Source organism: Poecilia latipinna, unplaced genomic scaffold (assembly GCF_001443285.1).
Source record: "Poecilia latipinna isolate Pla-1442-1.1 unplaced genomic scaffold, P_latipinna-1.0 Scaffold1810, whole genome shotgun sequence".
Classification (NCBI taxonomy): Eukaryota; Metazoa; Chordata; class Actinopteri; order Cyprinodontiformes; family Poeciliidae; genus Poecilia; species Poecilia latipinna.
In genome coordinates, this window is record NW_015114426.1 from 162,241 (window position 1) to 185,053 (window position 22,813).

Consider the following 22,813-nt stretch of genomic DNA (forward strand, 5'->3'; position numbering starts at 1 on the left):
ATGACAGACTAAATAACCCAAATTATTGTTGATTTCTAATTGAGTAAATTTACAAACGGCATCTCTATGGCTTCCTACGCAGGAGTTGTCTCTTTCAAAGATAGTCCGATATTGACCAGCCAACAAACAAAAAGACCCTTTAAGTTCATGATTATTTTGTTCTGGGACTGTTACAATAATAGTTCTATAATTGTTCTCACATTTTTCACAAGTGCCTAATCGAAAAACACCGCAATGACAAGGATTTTAAAATAACAAGACAAATGACATTAATTTACTAATTGTCATAAAAAAACAGGAATGTGTGTGTGTGTGTGTGTGTATATATATATATATAAATTGTAACCATTGGCAATCCATTATTATATGAAGGCAACAATTACATTACATGTTAACTATAAATGTTAATTTTTTTCTTTTTCAACTTGGGGGAATCACAGAGGTCCAATCAAATTGGAAATCGCGGTGGGAAAGTTGGAGGTTTCTCACCAGCTACGACCTCATCTAATATAATATTGTAATAAAAATAAAACAAAGTAAGAATATGTATGCACTGGAGATGTTTGCATCTAAGTACTGTAAATCTTTCACACACAGTACTGTACATTGTCCTATTGGGAATATTTTGTTCTGGGTGTGGCCCTCCCACTGGGCCATGTGGGCAGTTACCCAGGGCTGCATCAGCAACGGTGGTGGGCAGTTTACCCAGGGTGGCATCAGCAACGGTGGTGCACAGGCACCAGATACTGCAATTAAATATAAACTCTCACAGTCGGGGCACAACTCCAGATGTTGTGCCCTGGTTGGTTGGGTTGGCAGGAGGCAGGGCTCGCTTAGAAGTACCACTGTTTATATGTGTAAGAGACACTAACCCTCACCCTGTAGTTCTTGAGTTTTGTAACTCTGAAAAAGTTACAAAACTATCTCTAACTTTCCCCGTCCTCATATCAGTGACAGTATATAGAAGAGCTGCTGTGAATCAAAACTTATTATTCTTGCTGATATGAATCCTATTTTTGCAACTCAGGTTTCTTGTGAGAAATTGGATGCACATCTTAATATCATTTCATCACAGTGTTGTCCTTTGCTGGTGTTGGATGAATAACATAAGATGGATGGAAATTACCCCAGTACCAGAGAGAACCTTGGCTGGCTAGGCCGTGTTGCTATGCTGCTACAAGGAGGGAGAGGGAGAGAGAGGCCTGGAAGACTGTGGGGGAGGCGGAGGCCTCATCTGCAGTGCTGTGTGCAGAAGGAGTGCTTAACAGCACTGAACGGGGGAAGAGAGGAGAAGAAGAGAGGCGAGGGGGAGGCAGAAGGGTGGCGAACGGAGCTGGGAGGGGGGAGGGGAGGAAAGTGGGAGTCAGAGAACACAAGAGAAGCTAAGATGGGTGATTGGGAAGGAGGAGATAGAGGAGATGGCAGCAGTGGGGGGAGTCAAAAACTGCGCCCTCTGTGCTTGGAGATGTGGTACAGCAGGGCATAAATATGTGCGATCTTAAACACAATGAAGGCCTGGCTATCTGGCTGGACTGGTCACATCGACCTGACCAGCTGCCCAAATCCACCTGAATGGGGAGGGCTGGTGATGAAGTGACAGTTAGGACAGCGAAGGAAGGGGACATTTCCACAGATTCTCCCACACAAGAGATGTTAATATTTCCCATCTGCACAAGCATTGGTAATGGGTGCAACTCTTCTGACCATCACATGCAACTATAAAGGTGTTGTAGATATAATCCTTTATTCGTACAGGAAAAATCTCTTGAGACTCATTGTCTCATTTACAAGAGAGACCTGTTACATCACAACCTCCCCCCATAAAAACAGTAATACTAAACAATTCCACAAATCAATACTACACATTGTCAACAGAAGGGCTTTCAAAGATCAGGGTGCAACAGAAGCTGGGACAATAAGAGAGGGAGACAGACGAAGGGAAGCACGCTGCGAGGACTCCTCCTTTGCAGAGCTGGGTGATGGAGGCTGGAAAAGGGAGGACTGGGGTGGAGGTGGGGCTGGGGGATGCTGGGGCGGGGGCAGGGGGGCCGCGGCAGACAGAGACGGTTGCAGGCCTGTGCACTACGTCTCCTGCAGTTACATTGGTCTTACTGCACATCCACAATACAAACAACGCAGGGGAGGAGGAACATGTTAGGCCGAAACATTGAGGAGGTAAAAAAAAAACAAATGGAATAGTGGTAGAATAGAAAAAAAAAGATGTGTGCTTTTAAACCTTTTTTAGAAGGACTTACATTTTTATCCATCCATCTTTGCAAATGAATCTAATCCAGTCAAATTACAAAAACCATCTGAATATTGATTTTCAAATCTTGGCACAACTTTTCAAATGGACTTAGTCCTAGACTTTGAATCTGCCATTCTAACACACAAACATACTTTGATCTATCCGTTTTACTGTTGATCTGCCTGGTGTTCTGAGTCCTTGTTCTGATTTAAAGATGAAACTCTTCCAGAGTGATTTGCAGCCTTCTGGTTTTCTTGAAGGACTGCCATGTTTTTAGCTCCATCCATCTTCCGATCAACACTAATCAGCTTCCATGATGCTGCCGCCACCTTTCATTGTCAGGATGATGTTTTCAGACCATCCAATGTACAGTAGACAAAAAAAAAAATATCTTTTTTCACATATTTTCTAATAGCTAAATAAAACTAACACAAAACCATCTATCCATCCACCCCCTGTTTTTGGTCTAGAGCAGCGACTGTGGTATTTGGCCAGGAGGTGGCACTCTAAGAACGAAAAAATGTGGTTAACGATTCCTGCCTTTTTAAATAGTTATTTTTATATCATATTATGATTTATAATTTTTTCATGTTAGCATGTATACAAAATAAAAGTTATTTAAGAAGGCAGTATACATTAACCACATTTCATCCTGTCTTCATAACTGTTATTTGTTCCATAACTGCTGTCATTATATTTGGGGATGTCATAAATTATGATATTTAAAATAAGTAGTAATGTAAATTAAATACAATTTCCTAAATAACGGTTTTTTTTCTTTTTATTGTAGTTTATGTTGCTAATATGTAGTTTAAGTGTACTTCGTTGGTTTCTTGTTCAGTCTTATTTTGACTGGCTAAGAATTAGCGGCTTTTATTTTGAAGCAACCAGCTCTCCCAGTCCTGAGAGAAGATAGGCAGCCCGAGGCAGGGACCAGGCCAGCTCAGACACAGCGCAGGCTGCCGCTTGGATAACATTGGAAATGATAATTATGAGAGGAGATAAGTTCACCAGCTGAGCCGAGCTGGCTGACAGCAGTTGTGCCGTTCTCTACACAGACCTCTGAAACTGGTGGTAGCCGAGAGTTCTTGGGACAGTTCGCGGTCCCGGTAAAACAACTTGTTTTTTCGGACACTCTGTGGTGGCAGCAGCGGTCGCTGAAGCGACGGCTGGAGCAGGGCGTAGTGTGCGGGCTTTGGAGGCGTCGATGGTCCTGCTGCTAGCGAAACATGAACAAAAACCACCGAGTACCGAGCAGCCGTTCTCTGAGTGCCGTGGAGGTGAAAAGCAAGGTGACATGTATACTTTTTATTGTCAGTTTTACTTTCTCTGTGTGTGATGCTAAATCATTGTGGTGATTAACATTATTACTCCTGCTAATTTAGCCCGCTAAGTGGCTTGGTAGCAGGTTGTGATGTTCCGATTACAGATACATAAACCTGAGCTATACGCACAGTTCTGTTTTTACTGTGTGGAGTTCGTTGATAACTCGACACATTTTAAGGTAACTATTTTGTGGTTGTATTTGCCAAGTTTTATGGCTGGCTAAGTTTGAAGGTGGAGGTTAATGTCAGCTGACTCCGCAGCGAGCTAGTTTCACCTGTCACAGCTCCTTCCGCCGCTCCCTGCACTCACTCACTGAAGTTGTGACAATTGCGTGTTTTATAACTACTAGGAGATATAAGCGCTGTCGCCTCATAAAGGGTTTACAACAAACGGAAACATGTTTAAGGCGTCACAATAAAACAATTTATTAAATGCAGGTGATATTATTTATGTCTGCAGATGTCATTCGGCTTGCTTTCGTCTGGCTTCTTCCGCAGAAGGCTCTCTGTGTCCTGTCTGTAGCCCACATTGAGGAATTCTACCGAAAACTATTATTTACTTTAATATACACAAACTATGACATCAGTTTTTGGCACAAATACAAATTATTTTTATTGTTTTAGGAGCGCTCCTCAATCTGATAGGGCTGAAGTTTATAAATACACTGATTACTTGACAGGTGACCGGAATCGGCCATTTCTCATCTTTTTATAGTTATGTGCCATAGCTATACAAAAGATAGCAGTTGCTACCTTAAAATAAGGAGTCAAACTTACCTATTTAGTAGAGCATGTAAAAGAAGGTTTTTTTTGTGTTTTTTTTGGGGGGGGGGATTATGTGAACCATTCTGAAATTTTTGACATTTTTTTTATTTTGTGATCCATAGCCTATTATTGGTCTGATCTTTTAAACTAGTAGAACAATTTTAAAGTGATTTAATGAATATTGAATCATATGATGTAAGATGTGTTTATATAGAAATTTGCAGAAGAAGTTATGGGGTGTTCAAGAGGTACACTTGCAAAGACACAAACATATACTTTGGGGCAGTACGGAGTAATTAAATTTTCCAAAGTCCCTTATTAATAACTGGGTTTGTTGCTGAGGGGCAGATCAATGGCTGAAGTTGATCTTTAAATAAATGTATTCGATTTAAAAAATTATAAATATGTTTTACTTGCTGTTGGTAACACAAGTCAACATGCCATACTGGTCAACTGAAACTTCAGATTATCTCACTGTAAACAATTCAGTTTTTTTGTTGTATTTTCTGGTATGTTTAATCTGGTCTTCAAAAATAGCCCTGCTTTACTTTTGACTTCATTAAATATGTATTCAACAGAAGGGTGGGGTACCCATAATAAGATTATATTATTGTTTCCAACAACCTGTGACCTTAACAAATTGGACTTGTGACAGAATTTGTGACCAACAAATGTTGAATTCTAAACAGTCTTTTGGAATATTATTAATACACACAGAGAGCTATTGTAATGATATATTGTGCAGTCCATACCTAGAAACATGTGCATTATTCATAATTCAATATTCTCTACAATATTTAATTGTATTTTTAAGGGAATTTCATGCTTTGGGGGGAAAAAAACACTTTCCTCAATTGTTTATTCAGTTGTTTATACTGCTGCCTCAAACAATGCTATGTAATTTTACATGATGAAACCTTTTGAAGGAAAAGGGAAAGACTTGAGTCTTTGTAGTTCCAAGTAGAAACAGATGAAAAGCTTCAGGTGGCTACAAACCAGAAACTGGGATAAGGTTCTCCGTCTGGCCAACGGATCACAGTTTAATTTGTCAAACCTATAATCAGCATGCAGGGGACATATTTAAATGCTTAGATGTTTGACATCATTCTGTAATAATAAGGTTAACAACCATTTAATTGTGAATTGAACTAAATGTGTCTGAAATTATTGTAAAAAGAATTGTTGAAATAGAATGATCTTTCTGGAGCACTGCTATGTTTAGATTATATATATATATATATATATATATATACACAAAGACTTCTGTGAGATTTTAGCAAAAATCTTTCACCTGTGTCTGGACCTGTCACAATAACAAATCTTGTTGGAAGAGAAATTCATATAAGTTATTGTGATAAATGTCTATATTGTTGTTTTGTGGCCATTTTTCATTAATAAAATGGTAATGGCATAATAATGCAGGAATACGTTCTCAAAAACCAATAAACTTTAAATTCAGATTAACATCCAACACAGGATCTGGAAGACATTTTAAATATCCAAAATAAATAAACAAAGCAGCAGAAACGACAAAAAAAAAATCGTAAGTCTCTTCAAACAAAATAGTCTGTCAAAAAACAGCTAGTTGAGACCAAAGCACCTGACTGAAGACTTTTTTGTTGTCCAGTTTTTGGTGGAAAGAGAGAAGAGAAATAATAAATCATGCAAATGGAAATAAATGAGCTTGTTTTAATTTTTCATGCAATTAACTGATTTATTGCTTATTGCAACAGGCCTACTGGTATCGGAGAAAGAGAATTGAATGTTTTTTTCTTTTTAGATGTTTTTACATGAGCAACAGTCATTTGATGCCATAAGTTCAGAATTCATGGGTAAAAATTAGATGTAAAATTAGACTGATGAAGCAGCCAGCAGTACATTTTAACATTTTTTTCTCCAGACTTGCCTGTAGAAACTCACCAAAATCATTGTGTGCTGTAAAGTCCAACTGCTTTTACTTGAGTCCTACAACTTAATCTCTACATTGCTGTGCACCGATGTGCAACAAGCGCCCAAGTTGGCAGTGAATTGTAGCTTTTTTTTTTTGGTCCATCCTGGGCAACAGTAACCACAACAACCAGAACTTGTTGTCAACATCAGCAGGGAGGCTTTCTACGTGCTGATGAGATCAGACGTCTGTAGTTTGACCCTGTCTGCTATTGTGCTGAAAATTTTTTTTTTTATTTTTTTTATCAAATTCCATAAGAACACATCCTGTAATTTACTGGATTTGTAGTTTAATTCCTCAGAATAGTTTAGCAAAACTCCCTTGATTCTCATTGCACACCTTTTTCTGAACCTGTTCCGACCTCTCCGATATCATCTGTGTTAATATTCGTACTGTGATCCTGTATGTCCTGTCCCAGTTTGGCGCAGAGTTCCGTCGGTTCTCTCTGGATCGCTCAAAGCCAGGCCGCTTTGATGAGTTCTATGGCCTTCTGCAGCACGTTCATCGCATCCCCAACGTGGAGCTGCTGGTGGCCTACGCCGATGTGCACGGCGACCTGCTGCCCATCAACAATGACGACAACTATCTCAAGGCCGTCAAGAGTGCCAACCCTCTGCTGAGGCTCTTCCTGCAGAGGAAAGGTAACATTTATTGTTCTTCAGTTTCTGCATGTTTTTAAATGACCTAGCTTAGAAATACAATGCTGGTTACAGAACCATAACGTTTTTTACTCTGGACAGTCGAAAAGTTATGGTTTTGGTGTATATTTGAAATCATACACAACTCCCGGCAAATTTAGCGTCAAATGTTTTTCAACCAATCAAGAAGTTTTTAAAAAAAATTTTCCAGAAAGGAAATTAGGCAAAAGATATTGAAACAATGTAAAAGGAGTGTTGGTTTTGGAAAAAAAAATAATGAAATGAAATGTCATGTTGAAAATTAGTTTTACTCTTACCAATAATAACGGGGAAATTTACCGGCATTACAGCAGTTAAACCCTTCTTAGAATTGTTGACCAGCGTGTTGCATGTTTCCAGTGGGGTTGTGATGATGCATCGTTAGTGATGAGCCTCCTTACCACCAAAGATAAGATAAGATTAGATTCTGATGAATCTAATCTCCCTTTACAGATCAGAGTCATGTCTGGACTATGGCTGCGTTGCTCCAAAATGTTAACATTACTCTTAAAATAGGAGGAAAACTATTCTGGTATGACTATTTTTGACCCTCCCTGACCGACTTCCTTCATTTTGATTGATCAGCAGTTGGCCGATACTTATACGTAAAACTGATCTTTTCCTCTGATGTTATCTGACTCTGCAAAGGTTGCAGTTTATAATTATCACCCATTATGGCTTACTTGGCAAGTTCGTGGCTTTAGGGACTTTTCAGAAATAAAAAAATTTTACTGGCCAACATCAGAGTCGACCATAAAGACCAGTGATCAGCCAGAAAACTGCAATCGATGCATCCTTTGAATAATTATATCTTACATGCTTAATTGAACTCTGGATATGTTTTATTAAGTTTTGAAATCTGTTATCGGGTTTAGGTTAAAGGTCGCAGGATTTTAATGGAAAATGCCAGGTGTGCATGCGTCACAAAATCCTTCTTGCTCATCTGTATTTGTTTACTTTAATTAGTACTAAAATGTACTTCCCTCACAGTGCTCCCATTACAGTGCATGAAAATTTTCAGCTTTCAGAATATATGAGAGGTTTCAGTGTGTTTACTTGTGAGAGTTTTGAAGTTAATGTTTCTCATATTCAGGCATTGCAACACTTTCCTGTCTGTTTGGATTTTTAACCCTGTGAGTTTCCAAGTGTGACTTGTTGAATGTTGGGAGGATCCCAGGGTCTGGTGGCCGAGGGTGTTTGGGGGGGAGGAGGGGTTTAAGCTGTCTCCCTGTGCCATATAACCCTATAGAAGCTAAGCCACTTTGTCAAGAGGAGATTAGCGAGGTGAGTGCGTAGCGCTGCATGGGACGCTGTTTGAATTACACGCTCCAGACACAAGCCCCACGCTGGGTTCACTGCTGTTCAGAAACGCACCGGAACAACATGAAAACACGGTGGTGGAGCCAAGCAGGGAGTGCACATCACTCACGCTCTTAGGCATGCGCTGAAATAAAAACCAACAACGGTCGCCCATCAATGCAACCACAACCCCCCACAGACCCTATTAACCTCACACTCCTGTCCCCCTCTTGGTTTGTTGCCCTCCCCTGCTCTTCACCCTACCAGAAGGCACCAGTAGGATTAAGTTGACAGAGCCCTGCAATGTGTGGGTGCAGTACATTAACACTGTAGATGTTTCATTCATTCAACACTGACTTATTTTTAAACACTTCAGTGATGCTACAAGTAGCTTACTTTGAGTCTTCTTCCCTTAGTCACAACTTCCATTTGAAAGAGTATTATTGTTACTGGACCCTGTCTGGATACGGAGAGTTCTATGATAAGAAAAAGATGAGAGATTTTAGTTTCTGATTAAGCCTGGCAAGATTTTTATCCTGATTTTTGTCCTGATTTTCCTCTTCCAACAGTCTTAAGCATGTGCAGATTATAAAGATGACCCTTAAGATAAAGTTAAGAGATGTATACTTGCTGTGTGTGGTATGTTAATACCACATACCACACACAGCAAGTATATGTAAGTATATGAGGGGCAGTATTATATAAATTGCATTTTTTAAGCTTTACGTCATGTTATAATGTTATTTAATCATCAAGCATACCTGGAGTGTTGCTTTGATTCTTTCTTTCATGTTTAAGATATCGTTTAATCTCCTTGACAACCATTCAGCTGTGGATGGACCTAACCCCACTTTCGAGGCGCAGCTCCTTCTCAGAGCTGCAGTTTCTTAGCTTCCATATCACAGAGCAGCCCTCCCAGCACCTCCAGACTAACAAGCAGCAATTAGCAAACACCTGAAGCACTTACGCATCTGTTGTGCTCATTATGTATGAACTACTTCTCAGTGAAACGCTGGTAGAAACGTTGATAAAGGGTTAACAGAGGAGCCTTGTTGTGATGACTTCTTGAAGGTGGAGTTTCAGAAAAAGCAGGAGTTTTTAAAGAGACAGAGGCCCAATTTTATAAAAGTCAAATTTCTTTCAAATCATATTTGATATGTATATAACATTTTTATAACAATTGAAGGTAACATAGATACTTAATTGTGCTATAAAGGGGCACTATGTGACTGTAAAATACATAATACTGCCACTTTAAGAGTGATCTTGTTTGTTCTTAAGGAAGTCAGGACTGCTCCAGTCTAAAAGTCGGGATATTCAGCACTTTGGATAGTCGGGGATATTGCAGTGTGTATGATGTTCTGAGGATAAATGACAATGCAGCCTGTTTTAAATAAAGAAAACAAATGACTGCCAAAGTGGACCGTAAAGTTTGGTGTACTTTTGAGTCATCTTTGTATTATATATATTCTGTTAAATATAGTCCACAAATTGTCATCATTGCTTTTTCCCAGTCAAGTTTATTATGAACTATTATTATGAACTTGCGTTTCATCTCAAGACGTTTTGCAATATTTTCTGATATCTGAATGTTGGTAAGTGAAATCAGTTTTTATGGTGACTTGACACCACACACTGTATGACCAAACCTCTTATAGCCAAGCAAATATGTTGTCATTTGTGTCTCTTAGGTTTTGACAATTGGTCGACAATTTTAAAATCTTGCTGTGTGAAGCAGACATTACCTAATCAAGCTGAACATTAGTCACCAGCCAATTTGTCTGTGTGTCTTTATGTAAAAGGTACAGTTGAGTCCTAGTGAAGAGACTTTTATCAAACAAGAGGAACCCACTCCTAACCTACTGCTAATACCTTTGAGATTCACTTGTCATATTTCTATAAATTTCATTAACTTTTAGACAGATGTGATATTATTACTGGATAAAGTGAACCTTCAAAGCATTGACGAAGAGCTCCTCTTCCTTCGTGGAGCAGTGAACTCTTATTAGAGGGCTTAGAAATGTGTTTAGCTCTGAAATATAAACAGCTGTCTCCAGTTACAGCGCTTGTTTATCATTCTCAAACTGGCAATTTCACAATCTGTGTGTTTAGTCTCAGTGCAGATCAGTTTGCACCTAATGAGGGTTGTTCCCAATGTGGCTTTTAGTTTTATTCTGGGAGACTGACTCGGGCATCGTACATGAGCTCGGTGATCAATGGGTTTTGTTCATTTCTGCAGACATTATGATGTGAGGCTGTGGAGTTTGTGGCTGTTTGCTTTTTGTATAAAGAGTTTTGTTTGTTGACTTGTGTATCGGTTAAAGTAGGCTAACTTTTAAACTTTAATAAAGTGCAAAGAGTGTGTTGATGATGACTGAGCTGGCTGTGATGTGTTCTGATTAGAAATGTTTTTACGTGCATTATTGGTGTTAGAGCGGCTCTAAGGATTTTCCATTTAATCTTCCAACATGTGTAATGTCAATTTCTAGTTGTCAAAACTTGGTGTGTTTGGAAAACTGCAAAAACTGTAAAGAGAGAAAAAAATCTCCAAAGTCTCTCCTCTGTAGTCTTCGTTTTGAATAGACACATTTTTTAAACTTGCTGAATAAAACTATATATTGGGAATATTTTCTGATTCAAAAAAAAAAAAAATTGTTTTATATGTGTCATGAAACATCTTCAGCTTGTCATACTCTCGCTTGTTTTCAAACTTTAAGGGTTGTGAATACATTTGGCTTTTGACACTTCTGACTTCTGTTTTGTTCTTATGTACCTAAACCACAGGCACTTAATTTTTTCTAGTTAGAAAAACACTTAAATGAATTAAGGATATAAATAGTCATGAAAATGTGACTATTTTAAGTATCTCGGTACCAAAAAATCTATAAAGCTACCACGTTGATGTGTTCAAAAATTTGCATGCAATTATAAACACCATTTTATCACTTTCAACTATCACTTTTTGTGGAAATGGCAGTCCCCGTGGGTTTGATTTCATCTGTTTTCATTCCACCAAGCTATACTGAACTGTCCATTGGTGCATCAGTGTTGTTGTGCAAAATATACATGAACTCCAGCACAAAACCAAGAGTTAAAGGTTCTGTCTAATTGGCCACAGTTAAACGTGTCCTGTACCAACACTGCCTAAAAAGCCACTCAGCTTGGAAGAAATCATTACTTCAAAAGCAATATAAAAAGGCAAATTACTGTTTATAACTACTCAAAGACAAATATGTTAGCTTCTGGAGAGATGTCCTGTTGTCTGATAAAATTAAAACCTGGCTGTTTGGTCACATGAATTTCAACCTGGCCATCGGTAAGCAAAAGGAGGAGTTGTGAATGATGACGGTGATTTTCTGCGCCGTTTTAGAATTGTAGTCTGCCTGTGGTTGTAGTTTGGGAATAGCAGCGGAGAAAGTGAACAGAGACAATCAGTCCATGCTGGCCATCCTTTCTAATATTGAGCTACTAAAATTGAAACAAATGGAATGCATAAAATATTTTATTGCTAGCAAAGATGTCATGGCCCTACTCCTCACAAGGTTTTTTATTTTTTACAGCGGACACATGGTAAGCTTCGATGTGACGCATTTCACGTCACGGCCAAACATTACCAATTGGGTAAAATTAAATTCAATTGTTTCAAACATCAACAGAGTCCATGCCTCCAGCAAGCAATTGTTTCTAATAGCTGAAGGTCCCCTGTAGGAAACAAAGCGTAGAACAAGGGGCTGTTTTTTTTTTTTTTTTACCAGACTTTGTGACTACTTACTGGCAGATATTTATAAGATGTATAAATATTTGGTAGACACAATCTTTGTTTGTGACACTGACAGCTGGATCATAAAGGAATATGGACTATGAAGCCTAATGGGAATTGTGTGCACAGCAACAAAATGCCTTAAACCTTACTCTTGCTCCGACACAAATGGTTTTGTTAAATTCCTCTGGTACCCTTGTTAAACTACACACATAGGCAAAACTGCAGCTCAAAAACAGCATAGAAAATCAATGTCATTATTCACAACTCCTTCTTCTGTTTCTCAATAAGAGAAACTCCAAACGAAACTCAGAATTTAGCTGACTTGCATGTGAAGGCAATGGCCAAGCTAAGACAATTAAAGGATGAAATGACCAGCACTGCATGAGCAGTTTTGCTCATTCAGTTTAGCCCCTGGACAAATCATAACCATTGTTCATTAAAGCAGAGGGCAGGAATGTTTGGATTCACAGTCCCTCATGAGAATGCCTTAGGAGTTAGTAACCAATACATGCAAGAGTCAGAGTGGGGGGAATGTACATTGTGGTTTCGGTACACAAACAAAGCAACGCATCAAGTCTGTTGAGAGGCAACGATGTAGAAGCAGAGTGACGCAAATGGAGTGAAAAATTCACATTTACAGAGCAAAATAGAATAACGATGAGGATAAAGGTGAAAAGAGACGAAACAAGCGCAACAAAGTCCGTCGTGGTCCGATTGAGTAAAATCTTTAAAGCTGGATGGACATAAAAGTGGAAGGTGTAAAAACCATGCTGGATGGTAGCACACTCTGACAAGGCAAGAGAAATCAGCCACTCCACCTCCAGATCTAAAGTTTTCAGACCAACATTAATTACTCCCAAGGATGCTGAGTGAGGGAACGAAGGATTCAGAGCACTTGAGGAGGAATGTGTGGAGGAGGCAGTGCATATCTTAAAGCTAATGAGAGAGACTGAGGGATGGACGGGAGGCAGAGTAAACAGTATTAAAGCAGGAGTAATGTAGAAGGCTTTGTTTTGGTAAGTCGTGTAATTAGTGATGCAGGGAGACAAGAGCGAGGGAGCTTTAAGTGTGATAGGAATGCATCAGGAGGTAAGAGGAGGGGAGCAGGATAGTGGGAATAGTATTAGAGAGGGAGGAATGTGGAGAGAGGCCCAAGATAGGGTGGGTGGGACAGAGAAAGAGGGGAAGAAATGAAGAGTGGGAGGGAGATGGGGAAGCAGAGGAGGTGGAGGCGTTATGGGTGGTATGTGGCTAGCGTCTGATCACGTCCGCTGGGCAGATTAGACAAGACAGCAGGCCAGACTGGACCCTGAGCTTCAGAGCACGGCTCAGTCAACAAGGGCTAAAAACGGACAAAGAGGCTGGTGGAGAGAGATTTAAAAGGAGGAGAAAAAGCTGAGAACTTACTCCTTCTCCTCTAATGCCTGACTTACTGAAACTTTATTCAAACTGCAAGAAAATAGAGGCAGGGAAGAAAGGGAGCAGATGGGATACAGGGGTATTAGGAGGCTGCCTGAGTTCTTTTAGCTCTGAAAAGATGAATGAGTCAGAGCAGGAAGGAAAAAGGGGTTGTTGTAAAAAAAATCCAATTTGAGGGGTAAAGCTGAGGTTTAGGGTGTGGCTGTAGAAAGGAAAGTCTTGATCACAAACAATTCATAACGGATAATCTGGAGAGCAAGACGAATGACTGAATGATGACGGGAGGACAAAGGTAATGAGTGAGTTGGACGTTGTACAGATCCAGAAGACATGAAGGAATGCCCACACCATGTCAGGTGGATGTGTGACGAGAGACTGCTGAACCACGTCTGCTTAGATTCATGTTAGAAACGAGAACTGATGAACTGTCGCTGGAGAGCTGCTTTCCATTTCACAAGCTGAAACTTAAAGTCTGTGTTGTGTATTTTAGTGATGATCTCAGGTGTTGCAAATAAAGCAGTCAAAGAGGGAATTGTTTAGCTTTTCTTACATTTGTTGGATTCAGATTGGAACAGATGAAAGTAATGGAGTTCTTTGCCCATCAGATGTGAACATGATGCTTTGTTTTTGCTTTATTGTACAGTCAAGTTGACAGATTTACTTCTTGGTGAGCTTTAATTAAAACCCATTTCTTCTGCCCTGTGGGCTTGGTGTCGTGCTTATATTGATATGCAGCATACTAACTGATATGCTCATCTACGAATTTCTTTCTGCACGCTGTTCCAGCATGTTTCATCTGATTGGCTGTTCTCTGTAGTCAGCAGGCTCAGACAAGCAGCTTCCCAAACACTGTTGCCTTTCTGCTGTTGGGACACTTTCTGCTTAAGGTTCACAGCATCCAGTTAAAGTCCTCCTACTAGGTTATAGTAAACTAATTTGAATAATTATGCAGACTAGTTACCAGGTTTTGATTAACGTCTGTTAATGTTTTGGCAGAAAGCATTTTGGTTCCACTTATTCCTTAGACTAGGCTTAAATAAATAAATTGTAAATTAAAAGTTTAATTTATTTTACAATTTGAATTCATCTAAGTTTTTTATGTAGTACTCCATCATAATAGGAGGTGACTATTAACATAACATGTCACATTATTTTTCTCTGCTCAAAATATAAATCCCTTGTTCAGTGGTGACCTGAAACAAAGAGAAATGTGAGAAAGTGACCACAGGAAGCTGAAGAAGCCCTGAAGGGCTCTCTTGAGGTTACAGACTGGGTTGCTCTGTGCTAGACACCTAAAGAGAACAGTAATGTTCCAATAACATTTAATTTTCCTCTGCAATTATTAAGCGTTTCTGCACTGAATACATTTAAGACACTGCAGTAGGAGCCAAAGAGGGAGGTAATTACAGAAAAAATGGCTAAATCAAGAGAAGATGGAGAAGAAAGCCAAAATAGGAATCTGTTGGATCAGCTGAAAGCAGAAATGTTTCTGCTGAGAGGTGGACCAGAGTGGCCAAGGGACAGGTTGATGGGAAAGGAAGACAAGAGCCAACGCAGGAAGCAAAAAACGTCTCTGTCAGCACTAAACGAATTGATGGAACTGCTTCATACCGTAGTGACAAGATGGAACAGAGCCGGCCTAAAATGCTTAAAACGTGCTGTTCCTTCAAGTGCAAACTGGTGGAAAAAATGCCTTTCTTTTAAGCAATTCTGTATATGCTGCTACAGTGCAGCCCTTTTCTATCAAGTTCGGGTTTTTATTCAGGTTTTTCCCCAACAAGATTAAAAGATAATAAGACAAGACTGATGATTGTAATTGAGAAGTTATGTCTGACATTGTATCAGGAGGCCTGGAAGGAGGATGATCAGTCTTAATGATGAGGAGCCTTAAATAATACATTTGGTCTAATTCCTCGGTGTCAGCCTAGTTACTCATGGCGACGTTCTGGCCTCACATGGCCAGCAGTCGGGCGAACCTTTTCACATCAGTCCATTGCTCTGCTTCAGTTTGTAAAAGCGCTGGCCTTATTCCGCCGCCTCCTCTCAGGACTCTCTTTGACCTCCCTCTTCAACTTCTTCTTCTTCCTCTTATCAGCAGCATTAAGGCTCTGTTATCTGGGAGGTATGCTTACCACACCAGGAATAGTAACAGTTCTGGAATTTACCCCTTTGAAAGCATTTTTATTTATTCACCATCCCAGTAGTGTTCCAGCTCTCCTGTCTCTTTGTATGATTCGTTTCTGTCTCTATCCTGTATTGTGTTGTTTTCCACCTTTGCCTCTGCTGTGTGAAAGTACACACACTCACACATTCTCCTCCCTCTCCTCCTCCTCTTCCTCCTCTTGTATCAGCCTGTGTTAGGAACATCATGGCACCGGCTGAGTAGTGAACATCCAAGCTTGTCATCAACAAACCTGACTGTTTCCAGAACCCCACAGTCTGCTTGTTTTTAGTTCGCTCTTCTGATGTCTTGTATTTGGCTATTTCAGACTAATTACTTAAACAGTGAACAGTGTTTATGTTAATATACCAAATAGCTTTTCCTCAACCTTTTATTTTTCTATGTGACTTTTGTATCTTATTTTTTGCTAAGTTAGCCTGGATTTTAACTAGTCCATTGTAGCACATAAATATTCTTTGGTATTAATCTTTCTGTTGTAGCTCTGGCTGTTTCAGGTCACCTTCCTCCTGGAAGGTGAGCCTCTGCCCAGACAAAAGAACAACATCTGTATATCTTAATGCCGCTGCCACCATCATGTTGTTCTCAGGGTTTGCAGTAAAAGTATAAATAAGTCCTCTTTTAGCTTTCTTCCTACTGCAACTTTCTTCTAAGGCTGGACAATAAATTTATAACAATATATATCGTCATACATATGTTTGATAGAATTTTCAATACTCGATATATAGAATATTCACTGAACTCTGATCCAGTGCGGCATTCTGAAGGATGTAACCAGAGGAAGGAATTTAGCTGTCCGACCTCGAGCTAAGCAAGGCTGGTTGCACCAACTAAGTCACTCACTGTAACGAAAGAGTGCAGAAATTACAGAGTAACATATCGTCCAACCCTACTTTCTTCCTTAAGGGCTGGATTTGTGGAGTATGTGAACAATTATTATCCTTTATTCTTTCAGCTGATTTTTCCCTTCAGTGTCCTGTGGTTATTGCTCTTTTTATCAAGGCAGGTCACTTTAGGTGGACATTTTGGTTCTCATGATGCTTTTTGTTTGCTAATCTTCATGGATGAACTATTTACCAATTCTGACTATAAAATGGCAGGTCAAAAAAAATCGGTACCGCACGAAATTCTGATTTCTTTCATTTTGGAAGATCGGCAATCGTGACAGAGAGCTGACTGACCATCAGTTCACGTCTGCACATGCACAGTTAAAAATATTCACCCTGCTATTCACAACTTAGCGACTTTGCTGCTATATTTACAAACTTTTTAGACTAAAAGACCTGTGTGACGAGGTTGAAAAGGGAATGAATACATGTTTGTCAGGCTTCAAGCTGTTAATCTGTTGGGCTTCTCATCACTCCTGTTTGTTGTTAATGTTACTCAGCAAATTGTTCTATCTTCTCTGTTCAGGCTGATGTATTTTTAGCTAAAATATTAACAAAAAAGCTACAGTTGTCGCAGCTGTGATAATAACGTTTCTCTGCGTGTGTGTTCCCGGTCATGGTGAAACCTGGGAGTAGTGTCAAGTTTCTGGAATTACAGGTAGTGAGAAATAATGGCTCATTAGAGTTATTGCTAGAGATAATTCTGCTGCAGAGAAAGCATCTTATCGCTCTGGATCATTGTAGTTTTGATACTGAATACCAGCAGCAAAGTAGATTTCAAGGAGTGGCTGTAATGAGAGTAACGAGAGAAAGTGGATGCATGAATGCATCACTGGAGCAGGAAGTGTATTGAATTTATTGTATTTCGAACATGATGGAAGCATAAAATCACACATATAAACAAGGAATGCAAAAGACAGATTTTGTACTACAATAATCTTAACATGCTTGAAAAGTTGTAGGAAGAAGTAAGAAACTTATTAACTCCTACCCCATAAACTATTAATGCTCTCACTATATGTTCATGTCTTATTGTTTATGCCTTTTATGTCACAAGGCAGTTTCTGTTGTGGGATCCAAATATCAGGGCATTCAGCTGATTTGATCTAGTAAGAGCTGTTTTTTTTTTAAATAAATGTCAAGCCCATGAATTGGGTTTATCGGGAGTGTACATAGCACCCATTACTGGGTAATATTGCATTTGAATGTGAGGATGCATCCACTTGTGTTCAGGATAATGGCAATCCAGCAACACTAACCAGATTCATCAGGAGTTTGGTAGGAATTATATTTTTACATAGAAAATTTTTCTGTGGCATTATGTGTAACTGAATCATTAATTGAAAGAGGTAATAGTACTGTGGCATTCGATCAGTGAGGTCATTTATTGTGTGGCTCTTATACAGGAATAACAGAGAATGTTTGACATGTTGCTTATAGTGCATTTACCTGTGTTAATGTGGGTATGATTGGTCTTTCCAGGAGTTTTTCATAGATGTGTACTTTGGTTAAAAAGTAGTTTGAAAATGATCTGAAATGGAAACTGAAACGAGAACGGTGTAGCACCGAAATGATTAATCGTGATGAATCGATTATTGAAATAGTCAACTCATTTAGTAGTTGATTAATTAAAAGGGGCATACATAATAAAAAAAGGCCATTTCTGAAAGACTCAGTGCCGTAATTAAACCAAAACTGTACAAAACATATACATATTTTGCATTTGAGATAAAAAAAATAAATAAACTTTTGTCTGTAAATATGTTCTACCCTAAAATCTTCAAGTGGCATAGTTTTAGCATTACCTGTTTTAAATTATGTAAAATTACTTGGTGAATCCAAAAAATAATCACTAGATTATTGATGTTAAGACCAGCAGAAAGGGCTGAGCTTGTCACATGTTGGTGTTAAAAGGATGTTCACTAAAGGAATAAAAAAAGGAAAAAAAAGAATAGTTATTTACTTACTTGGACTTACTATATTTATGATATTGTATAAAGCAGGTTTAAGTGGTTGAATGAAAATAATCTAAAGAATGCTTGTTTAATGTGATTAATTGATGAATAATCGATTATTGAAAAGAATCTTTAGCTGCATCGGTAGAAAACATACAGAAGACCAGAGCGCAAAAGGATCAAACAGTAGGCTTTACTGGGAAGACTCGACCAATGATCATCAGTGATCATAAATCTACTGTTACCTGAGAGTATTGCAACAATTAGAGGACGTTTCTGTGAGGCTGAGCTGTCATCCAGAAGCTTCCCTCCTCAAATGACCTGAACTGACAAATTGAACAGGTTTCAATTTGACAAATACCACATTACCTGGCCTGAAGAGAAATGGAGCAATTTTCCATGGACCACAGAAAGCAAAGTAAGATTGTTCTTACTGGATCGAAGGGCAACAGACAGTTTTGCTGCTAAACAAATTTCAAGCCAAAGTAAGCTGAGTAAAGTGGCTCAGCCACCATGTTATAGGGGTGTTTCTCATACTACACTGTAAAAGCTGCATGTGACCTCAAACATGTTTCTGAGGCAAAATCAAGAAATGCAAAGAGACCAGGAATGCTGTCTAAAGGTGCTGGGCTGGAATTACCTATTCACAGGTTGGTCAGCTCATAGTACACAGATGTGAAGCAGAAGCATTGGCTGCATAGCTGAGTATTAGCTCTGTGATTGCGTGAGAAGTTAAATCTTCATGCATTTTTCAGTTTACAGAGCAAATATTTGAGTTTGTAAAGTGAACTGCAAACATACAGTTCACTTTATATACACTGATAACTTTATATACACTGATAACTTTCTCTTTTTTTTTTTTCATTTTTTACTTCGGAATAGAGTACACTCTGTTCCCAGTGCATTTGCATACAATGACTTCCAATACTCGTTTAAGCACTGCCATTATTTTGAACACAACTATACATCCAGGTGACAAACAGAAAACAGCAAAAAACTGAGCGCCACCTCATGCGTCCTCCCTGGGGGTCATTTTCTCCTCCATTGATGTGGTTTCTTCCCTCCTCACTAACCCCATTCACAGTGTGGGAAGTTAAAACAACCACTGCATTACTGGAATACCTAACCTGTGCGGAGTACTGGACCCTAATTCAGCACCTACCTCAGGTCTCTGTTTGTATTACTGGCTGGAGCCCACAGAGTGACAAAGGAAACCCACTGAGCTGTTTTCAGAAATAACCCTGGGTTAATCATGATTTCAGTTTGGCCTTTTAGGCGAGTCTAATGACTCACAATAGGGAGTAAAACACAATACAATATGGCTTGAAGGCAAAAATTCCTGACTTGGAAGTCATTTTCATGCATACAGTAAAAGTCACTAGATGCTTATGAGCTTGTTTTATGAAGGAAATGTATATTCATTCTGGATTTGATACAGTTTTATAAACCTGTTTCTCGACTGGTTTTTAATTCTGACTCAATTTTTGTATATTCAGACACTAACTTGAATTCTCATTCAATAGTTCAATAGTTCATATTCAATAGTTCAACATGTAAGTAAAATGGAATACCTATTGGTTGACAAGGTGTAAAAATGGCAAATTTCAGTAGTTACGGTAATGTCTACAAATGTGTGCTTATGGTAAGGAAGCTATTACTTTTAATGACTTCTCAGAACATCACTTCAAACCTTCTCCTTTAGGTTGTATTAAGTATGAAGACACTTCCTATAGTGTGTCCTATGCCACTTTAGTAAAACTCAAAATTCTAATGTTTTACAATCATGGATAACCTTAAGTGTCTTTTCAGACAAAAGAAAATCTCTAACAGTTAAAATCTGAATCAGCAAATCGGGCTTTTTAAATATCGCTGATTGGCCAGAAAACTGCTATAAGTGGATTTCTAAAAGCTGTCATAAATGGGGTTTTGCAAGGGTTGTAGAATATTTCAAAATACTAAGTGTAACCAACAGAAAAACATGACGGTACGGGTGCTAGTTTCTAAGTAGATCTACTTTCTAAAATACTGGTTGACAGTATTGCCCTGCGACAGACTGGGGACCTGTCCAGGGTGTACCCTGCCTCTCGCCCGGAACGTTAGCTGGAGATAGGCACAAGCAACACTCCTGAACCCAATAAGGGAAAGGGTGTACAGAAAATGGATGGATGGATGGTTGACAGTAAGAAACCTTTTATTTTTTTCCCTCTCATAGTTCCTCTATGACTGTGCAGGTTAATTATTGGCCAAATATACTCATACCTGTACAGTCACTGTGCAGCACACCACAGTCAACCTTTGTAGTGTTTACCAAGCGATGAGTGACTAAAGGCAGTCTAATTTATGGCGTGAACCCTTAGACTTTCCTGTGAATAAGAAAACTGATTGTCAGATTGGTTTTAGGCTGTAATAACTAGCAAAAGGATTCATATATATTTAGGTTCATATCATTTAGTAACCTTCCTCTAGACTTCATCAGGTAATGCTGTGCTCTAGCCAGCTGTAAAGTAAATAATTATTGTTTTCATGGTGTTGAGTTAGTAGACATGAAGTGTTTAAGAGCTGAGCTGTGCAGTGAGAGCATGTTGGAGATACCCAAATTCATGTTATCTGTTTCTGCTTAGTGTGAGTGATCATCACTGACGGTCAGATCTCTCGTATGCCGGTTACGGACAGATGGTTCAGATGAAAAGACGACTGGTAAAAGTGAAACGAGATGTAGAGCTCAGGCCCTCTCGCATGCATGACCGCTCTGACCGAAAAGGCCTTGTGGCAGCGATGGAGGAAAGATATGTTTGAGTGTTCAAACAGCCAGCAGTAGGTCGTTTAAATGCTACAATCCTGCAGAATTTGCAGATGACACACTTGTGCGTTTCAGCTTTTTAAGATATCAGAGGCGTGAATATGTTAAACTCATGCCTTGTGGGAACTGAAAGACGAGCCGGCCACTCTTTCTCGGGACAATCGATCCTTTGTTTTGGTTTTGGGATGGAACGGGGAGTGGTGCGACGCGTACCTGTCAGAACCTGAGAGCTGGAATTTTCGTCAGCTGCCTGAGCGGATACTTTTCGAAGTTGCTTTCACACACTCGGAGAGGGGGCAGATATTCAAAAAAGTGTCACTAATGCTCTATTTATAGTTTATAGAGCTCCTTCATCTAAATTGGATCGTGCGGAGTGCCATAAATGGAGAGAATGAAAACTTTGAAGTCTTTTCAAAAGAAAATGATAAAAATAACTAAAACCCAGCAGGACGTTAATGACACAGCCATGACACAGATGTTAATGTTTAGCTGCTTGTTACATGCTAGTTAACTATTAGATTCAAGGTTCAGTTTCTTCCTCTATAAGCAGTGCGCCGCTGTAGTTTGTTGATGGCGTACAGTGCCCTGAAAAGCAGTTATTTTTTTGTTGTGATGCTTTGAAAGTGTTTTGGGTTCAGGATGTACACTTTTTGTTCTGTCCAAACCAGTCAGAGGGGTTCATTGTTGGCCTAAAAACATGAAATACCCAGAAACGGGGAGCGTTACCCTGTCCGATCTGCTGCAGCTGACTCATTGATGTCTTAATTCTGCAAAAAATCTTCAGTAAATTGTTGGAACATCAAGAAATAGGAGATGATTCCAGGAACCCACAGAAGGATTAGACTCATACAAGCATTAAACCACAACTCAGAATGGTTGGAGGGAGTTCTGTTTCCTTTGTTCCTCTTTTTATGAAGTTCACCTACAATAAATAAACTGGCTATTTTTGCCTGTTTATTTTAATTAACAATAAAGGGTTGTAGTGGTGTCACTTTGTGATTTCAGGTGCATCCATCCTTCCAGAGTCCACGATGTACCAGTTTAACTCTGAGGATGTGGTCTGCATAAGATATTGATCTTTGACTCGGATTCTTTTAAAATAAATAGGTAGTTGATGGATAGATGTGTTTTTAGGATCAGTGTGATTTGTTCATGATAACATTGTAGTAAATTCACTTGTTCTTGTTTTTGCATTATTATCTGCAAATGCAACAATATTGTCAAAAAAAATCTATAGTCTGATATTAATCAAGAACATTTTATATCTATCGAGTAGAGATTCAGAGTTTTATCAATTTTAGAGCTCCAGTTTCTGGAAACTTTTCACATGCTGATGCTAATTAGATCAGATTCTGAATTTTCTTTAATAACTAATTTTTGTATGTAACTTTTATCAATTTTTTTTTACATGTTTGCTAAATGTTTCTCAGTATAATACAAGACAGATTATCTGTAAAAAAAAAAAAAAAAAAAAAAAAAAAAACTCCTTTTTCCCTCCCTTTCTTTTTAACATTCTTTTTTAAAAAACACAAACAAAGAGCAAAAGGG

At 38.9% G+C, this 22,813-nt stretch overlaps 1 protein-coding gene across 1 annotated transcript in view; it reads left to right on the top strand.

Moving 5' to 3' along the window:
• The first annotated feature begins 3,155 nt into the window (after window positions 1-3,155).
• The window catches only part of pard6b (par-6 partitioning defective 6 homolog beta (C. elegans)), a 26,768-nt gene continuing 7,110 nt past the window's right edge, over window positions 3,156-22,813 (top strand). The window contains exons 1-2 of the mRNA XM_015014386.1: window positions 3,156-3,540; window positions 6,705-6,927. Of these exons, the coding sequence (XP_014869872.1) occupies window positions 3,478-3,540; window positions 6,705-6,927 (286 nt within the window). The 5' untranslated portion in view covers window positions 3,156-3,477. The remainder of the gene's footprint in view (window positions 3,541-6,704; window positions 6,928-22,813) is intronic.